The following is a 13,038-nucleotide window of genomic DNA, read 5'->3' as shown; positions in this document are numbered from 1 at the left end:
AAACTGTCATTTCACAATAAATTATTCTAAAAAAATAATAAATCATGATGTAGTATAGTAAAATTAACTTTAATAAGTTATTTTAAAAATTATACTTCCAATAATATTTAATTAATGAAATAATATAATAATCATTTCAATGACAGTGGATCAAATTAAACTTGTTAAGATATATATGCATATCAAATGGCATAAAATTCAAATGTTTAAATGAAATCCAGTGAAGGCTGAAAAAGAAAGAAATGCGACTAGCGTATTTATCTTGGACAGGGGTATCTAATTATTCGCAATAATGCCATGTGGCTGTGGATTACATTCATGTCATCGAGTTCTAATCCCGATCACATTCATTAATCCATGTCGCAATGAAGGATGCTTGTCCCAATGTCGTCAAATTTGTCCACTATTTTTTCAGATCCATAATTTAATTTGCTCCTCTCATAAGAAAATTTTACGTATCATGAAATTCAAACATAATTCTCACATATATAAACAAAACGAAACCTTGAAAAGAAAATTTTACATTTCATAAAAATCAAACATATCTCACATATATAAACACACCAAAATTTTACACCTCTCAATCAACCCCTTAAGTTTATTTATTTCTAAACAGTACATTATTGAGGTAAAACTTTAAATTTGATTAAAGAACAACATCAACTGTACTTATGATACTATATCTAAATTTTATTCCTCCCCTGCAATTTATGCACCTAGATTATCCTAACCGTAAATTAAGACTCAAGACTCTTCGTTCCCTGTTGTGCAACTTCTTCCCCATTTCTTTGGTTGAGTAACATCAGGGTTGCAATGTCATTATTGTGAGGTGTAAAAATTTGAACTTCGCTTATTTTGCAGATTCTTATCATGTTCAGACTTAGTCCTCTTAAAACTTGGAACTTGCAGATGACCATCCAAAGGCCACTATTTTCAAAGTATTTGAGCCATTCTAAGAACTATGAATTATGAAATACACAACTTCCTCACATGCCATGTCCAACATGATATCAATGCTTTCACACTTTCAATTGCTGTTCCATTCATTTTCTGAAAGTACTTCTTCGACAACGTCATCTTCATGTACCAAAAAAAAAAAACCTCATCCTCAGATTTATTTATCGAAAAACATGACCAAATACTGCGATGTGAGAACCAAAGGTGTTTCCCTTCTACTTGGGACTTTTTATTCACTTAAATGCCCATTGATAATCATTTAGGGCATAAAACATATGCAAGGTAGAAAGTGATAACCATTAAATAGAAAGATATGACAGGTGACTTGTTACAAAATTTGAACCAAAAAAAATGAAAAAAAAAAAACAAAATGCCGAGTTTGCAAATACATTGAGCTAATTGCAAGATCTGAACACATTCCACTGATCCGTGAACTTCATTTAATTAAATTAAATTCTCACAATTTAAAAACAACATGTCTTCTAAATTAGGGACGCCAAATACAACAAAATCTGATATCTCAGCTATAAACTAACAACTTCCAAACTTAGACTCCCAGATCTATGAACCTCTAGAGAAAAAAAAGGAAAAATAAACAAACAAACAAAAAATCAAACAAAATTGCTGTTAACAATCTTAAAATTAAATACTAACATAGAAAACCAGAGAAAAAAACCTAATTTAAGTTTTGTTTCTCTAGTTTACTTAATTTAATTTATTCTCACAATTTTGAAATAACAGATCTACTAAATCGGGGCAACAAATACATCATAATCAGAGATCTGAGATCTCCATTATAAACCGAGAACAATCAAAACATAAACTCAGATCCGTGAACTTCCCAACAAATAACCAAACAAAACTTCAGTTAAAAATCTTAAAATCAATTTATTGGAAGACAAAACCGGAGTAAAAACCCACTATACTTGCCTTCTTCAGAAGAAATCAGAAAACTTGAAGGGAAGGGATAGATGGAATTGGTGGAATAGGTAAAACAACAACTAACTATAACAATTACTTTTACAGAAGTAGTTGTTTTACCTATCCCTCCACTTCCATAAAATCCAACATAGAGAACGTGTTAACACCTTCATATGATTAGGGCAAAAAGAGGAGAAAATGAGAAGTGAAAAAGGGAAAATATCACCACTGGTATTTGAAGGAGAGAGTCAATTCAATTGTGCATCTTTGGCTCTAATTTAAATCCGTGAACCTCACCTCGTGAAATGTGATAAGCCAGCGAATCTTCGTAATTACCGTCGCACGTGAACGGCTGAGAAGGTTCCACGTCATAATGCACTTCCGGAACCAATAAACTAGGTTACTACTAGTATATTTTAATATTGCGATTTTTTTTTATTCTGTATTCTGCAGTTTCATTGTTTCAAGCTACGATTGTTTTTTTATTAGGTGAAATTTATATTAATTCTACTAAAAATGTACTAGTAAATTTAATTTCTAAATCAATGGGATTCAATATTTTAAGTAATAAAATAGGTTATATTAGGAATTATTGAAAAATTATTAAAAAGTATTTTTTTAAAATGTGCCAAAAAAAAGTATGTTATTGATACTTTACTTTATATCAAAAGCCAATATCTATCGACATTATAATTTTATTTGTACTGCTTTCTAAAAAGAATATACAAAATACTTATTTCCCAGTTGTTTCCAACTGTCTCCCACTTCTACTCATTAGCCCATCCGTGTTCCATTTTTCCCACTCAGTAGTCAATACACGTGCTCAGTGACTTTAGTATTTTTTTTTTTTTCAGCTTACATATTTATATACTGAATTTATTATTTACACTTTGATTGAATAACTTATCACCAACCACTGTCATACCCGACCAAACTTCGTAAAAATCGAAAAAGAAAACGATGGGGCAAGGGCCAGATCAAATTTCGGGTTGGAAAGTTAAAAAAAGAAAATAAATAAATAAGAAGATTATAAACAGTTTCATTTGAACGGTATTGAGGAGAATAAATTGGTATAATTACCTTTCTATTCTTCTACCGACAATAAATTTTCTTTTAATTTTTATAGTTTAAAATTTATAATTGTAATTTTTTAACTTCGTTAATGTTGTTATATTTTAATCCTTTAAAACTACTATAAACTTGAAACTAACAATGTAAAATGGTCATAAAAATGGTGATTTTCAATGGCTAAATATTAAAAAAAATATTTTTTGCGCTAAGATGGACCAAAGTAACACCATTACCTCCACCATGAACAACACACTAACAATGCTACACAAAAGTTTGGATCCTCAAAGGAGGTTGTGAATCTTGTGGTCTTGACCAGCATGTGTACGGGAGGATCGACAAGTCATCTCTGGAAGAGGATGGCAAAAGGCACACAAAATTGCCGGAATGTGCGATGTAGAACTTAGAAAAAAAAAAAAAAAATCTTTGGTGGCGAGGAGAAGAAGAAAAAAAAAAAGCAAAATCATTATGGAGTCTCAGGGTAACTTAGTTCTCACATATTTTAATATGCTCCCTGACAAACCTCTATGGAGAGAAAATATTATAAAATATCACATCATCTATTTCAATTCTCTCCATTAAACATCTTCACTTAATGTTAAATAATTTAAGCTAAAATAAGGAGAGAAAAAAACTCTTGCTTTTTCAAATTTTATCAGTCAAAATCTTCATAAATCAATTTAGACGTTTTGGTCTCAATCTCATTCTTTTATTACTACATTAGTAATTAGTCAAGTGAGGGCAGAGAAACTCGTATAGGCATTGAAACTTTTTTTTTGAGGGAGGCATTGAAACTTAAAAATAGAGTAGACCCCTAATTCGTTCATGAAAGGTGTGAAGCGCTAGCAAGTTAGTCCCTCAGAAATATTAATTAATATTTGGAACAAAATATGAATACTTATACTAAACTTTAATTTTCTATAATCCTAACTACCTTACAATCATTTTTCCTTAATTGAACAAAATATGAATACTTATACTAAAATTTGGAATACAATATTGAAATAATTGACAGAACATAGCACCTGTTCAAATCACATTCACGTACACCAGATTAGATCATCATATTTAATATTTTCAGGTATTTGTTTCTAAGGCACTTTATTCAAGATGGAGAAGGTTTGGAATGCAAAAAATTCAAAATATGGCATTCTAAATGTTTAATTAACTTTCACTTCTTAATTATTATCTATTTTCATGTTCCCCTGTTGTGTGTCCTAAAGGAATCTTGATTGCTGTATAATCAACAAGTAAATCACAGGTTTCCGAGAATTCCTTCACCTATAATCTTCTTTTAGGTGGCAATAGACATATGATAACAGGAAAACCATAGAAGAAGGGATATGATAACAGGAAAAGAGTAGCATCTTTGTTGTTCGGAATGTTGAATTCTATTCGCATGCGCATTATGGTTTGTACTTTGTAGTGTCCTGTAGTCAATTAAGCAGCTTTAATTTTGCGACTTGCGAGAAATGAAGCTGGTAGTTAACGTCTCTGTTGCTCTTGTGGCCCTTGTGTTATCGTTAATTATCCTTACACAGATTGCATAATATCTATCAGATAACCATTTCAGCATTTCTTTTTTCTTTTAAAAATGTACTCCAATCAATTAAGTGCGTATTATTTTGTATCTTACAATTTTTATTTTTTATTTCATCCTCAAAAATATGAAATTACTACTTTTAGTCCCTAAAGTTTATTGATAGATAAATAATATTTACTTTAAAAATATAGAAGAAAAAATATATATTACATGTTCACATGGAAAATAAGTCAGTGACCAGGTTGAGTTTAATCTAACTTTTAAATTAATTCAATTAAACTTAATTGAATTTTTTCGAGTTAATAAATAGTTATTTGTACTCCCCTTTTTATACTAATAAACTTTTCATTTATTAAAGAAATGAATGATACTAATTTTTAATCATAAGAAAAAATAATCACTTTTATTATTACTTTTTTATTATTTTAATGTGAAATTAGTTAATGAGATATCGTTCATTTTTAATACACTTTCCATTTATTAAAGAAACAAATGATACTATTTTTTAATTATAAGAAACAATAATCACTTTTAATATTAATTTTTTATTATTTAAATGTGAAATTAATTAATGAAATATTACTTATTTTTATAAAAATAAATATGTTTATTGGACTATTAATAATATAATTAACTTATTTAATTTCATTAATTATAAAAATATTTCTTAAATTATGAGTGATATCATTATATTATATTTAATGACCATCACACTTAAACAAATGAATTCTATAAATATTTTTAAATTTATAATAATATTAATTAAACATGACTTAGAATCATATCTCTTTTCCTTACATATAAGAACTCTTAAAATGTTCCTTCGTGTCTCAATACAGTTAATGAACTTTATTAGTTTAATAAGATAACAAATATCTTTTAGAAATTTTGTATGGTTATATTGGATAAAATATAGTTGGAATATGGATAAATAACTGGATGTTAAAAAATTAATTTATTAAAATAGAAGAGTGAGTTTGATGAAACTAGCTGGAATATTGAAAATGAAATTGAAAAATTAGTCAAATAAATTAGAAGTGTTTATGAAAAATAGTAAAATAATAAAAAAAAATACATCAAGAATAAAAATAAAAAAATCTAAAAAAATTAGGAAGTAACGTTTTAAAAAATTAAGAAATATTTAAAAAATTAATTACTAAATTCAAAAAATATTTAAAAAATTTAATTACTAAATTAAAAAAATATTAAAAACTAAAAACTAATTGAAATTGAAATATTTGTATTTGACTTTCTCAAATCATAAAAACTCTTGGATTTTGGAACTCATCCTAAAAAATCTATACCTTTCAGATTTCCTAAACTAATTTTGCAAGTCAGAATAAGATTTACAAAGTCTCACTAACCATTTAGTACTGCTATTAACAAAAGAAAAAAAGTCTTACCATTTATTGAAGAGAACAAGCATCAAGACAGTGCACAACTCCCACCTTAATTAATAAGATGAAAACAAAGAAAAGAAAAAGAAAAAAAATTCCCAAACTATGCAAACAAAGTTTCCTCCCATTCATATCAAACTTACATTGATTCATATGGCAGACACGTAGTTATTAACTTGTACAGTAATATGCACAGTTGCGCACACACACATAACACAAAACTCATTCAAACATTACAAGTCCTCATGATGCTCCATCATCATCAAACCACATCAATCTGCCTCACGTTCTTGTTCTCCGGCTTCTTCTCCACCTTGGGCACGGTGACGTTCAGCACCCCGTTTTCGAGCGTGCAGCTGATCTGGTTGGGGTTGGCATCCTCCGGCAGCCGGAAGCGGCGGAGGAAGCTTCCGCACTGCCTCTCGACGCGGTGCCACTTGTCGTTCTGGTCCTCCTTCTCCTTCACCCTCTCCCCGCTTATCTGCAGGATCTTATTCTCCTCCACCTGCACCTTCAGATCCTCTTTCTTCACCCCTGCCATCAATATTATTGTGTCCCCACAACTCGCTCAGCTTGCATAATAGGGACCTCGCGAATCTGAACCCGCGAGAAACCAACGCACACACGCCAATTACACATGCTATAACTGCTATCTCTTTTTCTTTTTCCTTCATTTTTTATATCACCACAAAGAATTATGAATTCTCAATTAATATATATATATAAATAAATTTTCATCTTTGTCATCAACTAAAGGGTAATAGTGAAATAAAATTCAACTTAACTTCTTCACAAATTAGAAAGGATAAATAAAATATGAAACTAGGCTTCTCCTTTCTTCAAAACAAAGATTGAAGAATTAAGAAATAAAAATACGTATACACAGCAAATTATTGAAAGATATTTAAGTTTAAAAAATTGGACCAAACATTGAAAGAAGAAGATTTTATTTCATTTGGCACATCAAATATAAGAGTATGATCCCCTATTTATATTAAAATAGAGTGATGACTCACATAATTTGTTTATTCAAGAATACTAAATACTCACATAATTACTTATTCAAGGCTTTATAACTTACAACCTTACAACTTTCATCTTTTACAATTTAAGACTCATAAAACTTATTATTATTATTATTCTAATTAATATCTAACAACAAACCCTTCTTAAATGGCTTTATTTCCTGAATTAAATCCAATGATGGTATAAGGAAAATAATTCCTGGACAGTAGACAGTCTTTATACTTGGAGAAGAAAATAGATAAATGAAAAAGAAAGCGATATGTACTATAATATAAGTGGTGATATATCGTGATGAAAAGTGATAATATAGAATAACATTAATTTCCCTATTTGAGTGTTGTGACTTTCTCTGTTATATGCATGGTATGGGAACATGAAAGGCTATAGCTAACTGGTTCTAATTAAATTCCAAATTGATTCAGCGCGTATGTATGATGCGAATATAAAACAAAAAAAAGTAAGTTGAATTGTTAAAGTAGGTGCGTGTGGTTGAGAAGGGCTAACCTGGAAGATCAGCACGGAAGATATGAGCTTTATCAGTCTCACGCCAGTCAACGTGAGCATGGGCGAGAGAGGAGGTGATATCATCAGCGTCACCGACACGACGAGGGTCCCACAAATCAGTGAATGGTGATGAAGGGTCGCACCAGTCCCTGCTTCTCTGGCCTCCGCGGTACGCTCCGATCCAATCCATCTTAGTTCTTATATTCCTATATTCTCTTCTTCTCGATGAGGGCACATTAATTTATACATATCTATATATATAGTTGGCAGGGGAAAATGGAAACAGCGTGCACCGCTTCGTGTGTTGTATCTGCATGCGGCAACGTGACTTTGCGGAGGGCACGTAGGAGAATTAGGGTGCTACGTGGTGAAGTCTTGCTATACTTTGCATGGGGTCTCAACCAACTTCAATTCCTGTGATGAGAAGTGAGAACCGATTCATTACTCATGGATACTGATTTCTTTGCCCAAACATCTCTGCCATGTGTTCGGTGTAAGATGGAATTATTATACGGAGGCCCGGCAAGGGAACTTGTATTTTTCTACGTAACTTTGTAAAAAAAAAAGTACACGTACTATAAACAAAAAATAGGAAGAAAAGTGACAGCGAACGAAATATGAAATGAAGTAATTATTACGCATAAATAAAACTAAAAACGTATCATATAGAGGGTGGTCTAAATGTTCTACGTATATGTATAAGGCTAAAATATATATACCTCGATTCTTCTGTGTTTTAAATTTTTCAATTTTTTTATATTTTTAAAGTGAGTGAAAATAATAATTATGTAATATAATTTTAAATCCATTGTGATTAATTCGAGTATGAAATTTATCCTGCTAGATTTATGTACATGCATGAAAATTTTAGAATGCAACTCATGTTTATATAAAATATAGATATGCCCTTTGCAAGTGAGTGAGTTGATCGACAAACTTTGCGGATGAGTTGTGAATACCCACTGGAAATTTTAATTTCCTTGGACTTTGATCAAATGAAACCAAACTCAGAATTTATAGAAACGTTAGAAGCGATGCCATCAAACACTTTGCATGAAGTTAGGATGTTCACGTTTACCAGTATTTGCCATCAAACACTTTGCACGCAGTTAGGATGTTCATGGAAGAGTTACTTCTGAATTTAAATTGATTCAAATCAATTCAAATAATTTAAACTTGATATATAGTATGTTCAAGTGAAATTCGAACTAACTCATTCAAATGTCGAGTTTTGAATTAGGTCTTGATTTTTGAACCGGTTTCACAATAACTGACTCAATTCAATCCTTTTAATTTTAATTGAATTAAAATTATGAATTTGACCAAAATCAAGATGTAAACACTCCTACTTGCAGTCAATTTAATTCAAAAATGACATCCTGGTAGTGCTTATCAACCACCCAAGTAATGGCAACCAACAAAGCCTGATTTTCTTCACAGGGCCCTATATCTCTGAAACTGTGTCGCCCATGATCTGAAATTAGAAAAACTTTAACTCACAAGTTATTGCTTGGGGTATGCAAAAAAAAACCGATACGAACCAAACCGGTTTGTAATCAAGTTGAACCGATGTTCAACCAAACTGGTTTGAAGAAAAAAGAATTGAATTATTGTAAGAATAGTTTCAATTCGAATTGAATTTTCTAAAAGAAACAGGTTCAATTCACTTACAACCAATTATTTTTTCTTTAAAAAAAATTGATTATCTCATCATATCACTTATTGTGAACCCGTTCAGAATCCATTCAATTCTTAAACCACCAGTTCGAAACTAATTCAAAATTGATTCGCTTAAGAATTGATTCCTTAAAAACATTTTGGTTCCAAACCGAATTGACAAATATAGTTTGTCAATTTTGATTTAAGAAACAAACTTATTAAAATAGTTTGGTTTGGTTTTTAATTGATTTGACCAATAACTCATCAACACACACTGATGAAAGTTTCCTTAATTATTAAAATTTTTAATCAACGTACACTTTTGTTATCTTGTTAGTTTAATTGATGAAAGTTTTATAAATAAATATTTTTGCATCGATGATTAATATAACAAATGTAAAACAAAATATTTGTATATTAATTATCAATACATCCATGTAAAAAGAAATATTATACAAATCCAAATCTTAACAAAAATGTCAATTTTAATTTACATTGATTATACTCATATTTGATGTAAAAACATCTTCTGTCAAACAATAAAAGTGATAAAAAGAGTGTGATATATAGTGTTTTAAATCAAGAACATGATTTAACTTGTTAGTAATTAAGAGTTTCAATTAGGATTTTAATAATAATTAATTAATGAATTGTACAACTAAGCCAAACATTAATTAAGAGAGGCGGGTCTAATTTTGCCTTCAATAAAATAAAGTTTTAAAGTTTTAACCCGAGAATATCCTCTTCCATTTCCAAGTTATCCCACACATGCCACGTCACTAGACTCACACCAGAAACTCTCAATGGCTGAAACTCCCACAATCCGTTTCGGCGTCATCGGCTGCGCCGACATCGCGCGCAAGGTCTCGCGCGCCATCTCCCTCGCCCCCAACGCCGCCCTTTACGCCGTCGGCAGCCGCTCCCTCGACAAGGCGCGTGCCTTCGCCGCCGCCAACGGCTTCCCCGCCGCCGCCAAGGTGCACGGCTCCTACGAGGCGGTCCTCGACGATCCCGACGTCGACGCCGTGTACGTACCGCTCCCCACTAGCCTCCACGTGCGCTGGGCCGTGCTCGCCGCGCAGAAGAAGAAGCACGTCTTGCTCGAGAAGCCCGTCGCGCTCCACGCGGCGGAGTTCGACGAGATCGTCGAGGCGTGCGAATCCAATGGGGTGCAGCTCATGGACGGTACGATGTGGATGCACCACCCCCGCACCGCCAAAATGAGGGACTTCCTCTCCGATTCTAACCGTTTCGGCCAACTCAGATCGGTATCAACCCTTTCTTTGTTAGTTTTTAACTACCTTTCTTTCCTTTTTTTTTTTTTTAAATGAACCGACCTTGTATCTCCCAAAGTAAGAAAATGTTGAATAAGTCCTAGGAATGTTAAATAAGTCCTTAAATTTAATTTCTTATTGTCATTTTAGTTCCTAAACATACGTTCTTGTTCTCACTTTTGTTGCATGATTTTTTGAATTTTGGACTAATTTGATTGTCGATTTACACTTTTAAGGACCTTTTTTTTATATATAAAAAAAAACCTTTAATTCAGATACCAATGTGACACTGCAGTACAAATTGACTTAATTGAGGAGCCAAAATGACTGTATACACCATTTTTTAATTCAATTTTGCTTATTCTAGGCATAGTTTTTCAGCGTTTTTAGATCGTTATGCCCTCCTATGGAAAAGTTGAATTTCAGGACCAGATAAAGTGGGTTTATGCATTGTCCATCTCCAGCCAAATGGACATTTATGTTAGGGAATGGGTTAGATATAAGGCATTCATAAGTTTACACCTCTAGCTCTTGGGAGAGTTGATCTTTAAAAAATATGAGAAAGATGGCACTTCATCGATGATTTGGCTTCAGATGCAATGTTTAATTTTCATATTTGTATTATCTTAGTATTTGAATATTGAAACCCTTTTAAGTAACAGTGATTAGATTTTTGGCTTGCCTTTTCACAATGCTTGTAAGTTTTGGCTTAGTTTCGATTCCATTAATTAAATCTCATCTTGAGTTTTTCTGCTTTACTTGTTGAAAGTGATCAAGGTAGTGTAGCTTTTGAAATATAATCAAAGGCACAAGTAGAGCTTTGTATCTTCTCACGGTCTTCTAAGTGCGGCTTCGTTTTTTAGCTGTCATTTATCTGATGTTGAATCATGCAGTTGCTTGCCTATTCAGTATTCAAATGGTACATCATCATTGCCATATTTGTTGAAATCACACGGTCTTTTGGGCCCTGATATCTTTTCCCTAAGTACAAGATGCAAAGTTAGGTTCATTCTCAAGGAAATAATAAATTGTTCAGTTGAACGTATTAATAAACTGTATTGTTACTGTGCTGGGTATGAAACTTTGTGTATTAAATTTAATCCAGATTCAAAATTAGTCGTCAATAACATAGAGCTACTTACAAATTGTCTCTAGCAACCATAAAAGGTTCTCAATAAGTATAAAAATCAAAGCAATAGAAATATGTGTCAATTAATCATTTTCAATTTATTTTTAATTTGCATATTTGATACTTATCTTACTTGGTGGGATATGGCTTTTGTTGTTGTTGTTGTTGCATATTTTATTTGTTTTGTTTTACTTATGCATCTATCTAAATAAATCAGATTTGCTTCCTTTGTTCTCCACATTTTTACTGATGCATGCCATGTAATAATGCATATTGTTTGGACTTTGGACTTTAAATAAGTAGCTATTGAATGAAAAGACAAGTTAAAAGACATTCCTTGGAGGCTTAGACTGTTGGCCATGTTAGAATGTTGGGGAGGGGGTATGATGTATTATCCATTCATGTTCTACATTGATAAATCATTTCTTTTTGAATTGCACAGATTCACACTCATTTTACATTTGCTGCTGATGCCGATTTCCTTGAGAATGACATTCGTGTGAAGCCAGATCTTGATGCACTTGGCTCTCTTGGCGATGAAGGGTGGTATTGTCTTAGAGCAATACTCTGGGCTGCCAACTATGAACTCCCTAAAACTGTAATAGCCTCACGCAATCCTGAGCTTAATAAAGCTGGGGTGATATTGTCTTGTGGGGCTTCTTTACACTGGGAAGATGGGAAAGTAGCAACCTTCCACTGCTCCTTCTTGACCAACTTGACAATGGATATAACTGCTGTTGGGACAAAAGGAACACTACATGTTCATGACTTCATTATCCCTTATGAAGAGAAGGAAGCATCGTTTTATGCAGCTACAGAAACAGGCTTTGATGACCTTGTGTCAAAGTGGATCCCACAGCCAAGCAAGCATATAATAAAAACTGATATCCCTCAGGAGGCTCTTATGGTAACAGAGTTTGCTCGTTTGGTGGCAGATATCAAATTCAACAACTCAAAACCTGAGAAGAAGTGGCCAACAATTAGTAGGAAAACTCAACTGGTATTGGATGCTGTGAAGGCTTCAATTGAGAGGGGTTTTGAGCCTGTTCAGATTCAGGAATGAGATGTATGTATTGTTTCTGTGGCTTGTTGAACTGAGGTCTTTGTTCCATTAGTGCATCTCAAAAGTCATTTCTATTTTATTTGTATTTTTAAGCAGTCATTGCTGACCTGTGCATAGAGGAGGAATGCAGGGTCTGAAGACTCTTACACAATGCACATTTTTATGTACTTCAAGGATGGTGACGGGGAATGAACCAAATAAATAGTTCTAACAACTTCCTTACCTGTTTTCATTTGTGATTATAGGAGTGCTTGCCTAATGCCTAGTCATTTTAGCTAGTTTATACTTTTTTTATTAGCTTATAAGCTTTTGAGTTGGGCTATTTGGCAGAACTAATTTAGAAGTAAGCTTAAGTTTATAGAACTAGCTGACAAGTTAGCTTAAATTTTAAAAGTTACTTTAAATAGCTTATAAGTTAACTCTTAATATGTGATTTTGGTCCATTTATTTCATTTTTTCCTTTTTTTAATTAGGGTATCTCTTAACTAAAAGTCAAA

At 32.2% G+C, this 13,038-nt stretch overlaps 2 protein-coding genes across 2 annotated transcripts; one reads left to right on the top strand and one right to left on the bottom strand.

Moving 5' to 3' along the window:
- Nucleotides 1-5,868: 5,868 nt before the first annotated feature.
- Nucleotides 5,869-7,652, bottom strand: LOC114383884 (16.9 kDa class I heat shock protein 3-like). The gene is made up of 2 exons (XM_028343600.1): nucleotides 7,417-7,652; nucleotides 5,869-6,420 (listed from the first exon to the last, which is right to left on the bottom strand). The coding sequence occupies exons 1-2, from the start codon at nucleotides 7,604-7,606 to the stop codon at nucleotides 6,149-6,151; spliced, it is 462 nt and encodes a 153-aa protein (XP_028199401.1). The 5' UTR covers nucleotides 7,607-7,652; the 3' UTR covers nucleotides 5,869-6,148.
- Nucleotides 7,653-9,878: 2,226 nt separating this feature from the next.
- On the top strand, nucleotides 9,879-12,783 carry LOC114383880 (uncharacterized oxidoreductase At4g09670-like). The gene is made up of 2 exons (XM_028343596.1): nucleotides 9,879-10,343; nucleotides 11,921-12,783. The coding sequence occupies exons 1-2, from the start codon at nucleotides 9,879-9,881 to the stop codon at nucleotides 12,539-12,541; spliced, it is 1,086 nt and encodes a 361-aa protein (XP_028199397.1). The 3' UTR covers nucleotides 12,542-12,783.
- Nucleotides 12,784-13,038: the final 255 nt, after the last annotated feature.

This window comes from Glycine soja, chromosome 2 (genome assembly GCF_004193775.1).
Source record: "Glycine soja cultivar W05 chromosome 2, ASM419377v2, whole genome shotgun sequence".
In the NCBI taxonomy this organism is placed as follows: domain Eukaryota; kingdom Viridiplantae; phylum Streptophyta; class Magnoliopsida; order Fabales; family Fabaceae; genus Glycine; species Glycine soja.
The sequence above is the reverse complement of the archived record's forward strand: the minus strand, read 5'-3'. Positions and strand labels throughout refer to the sequence as shown.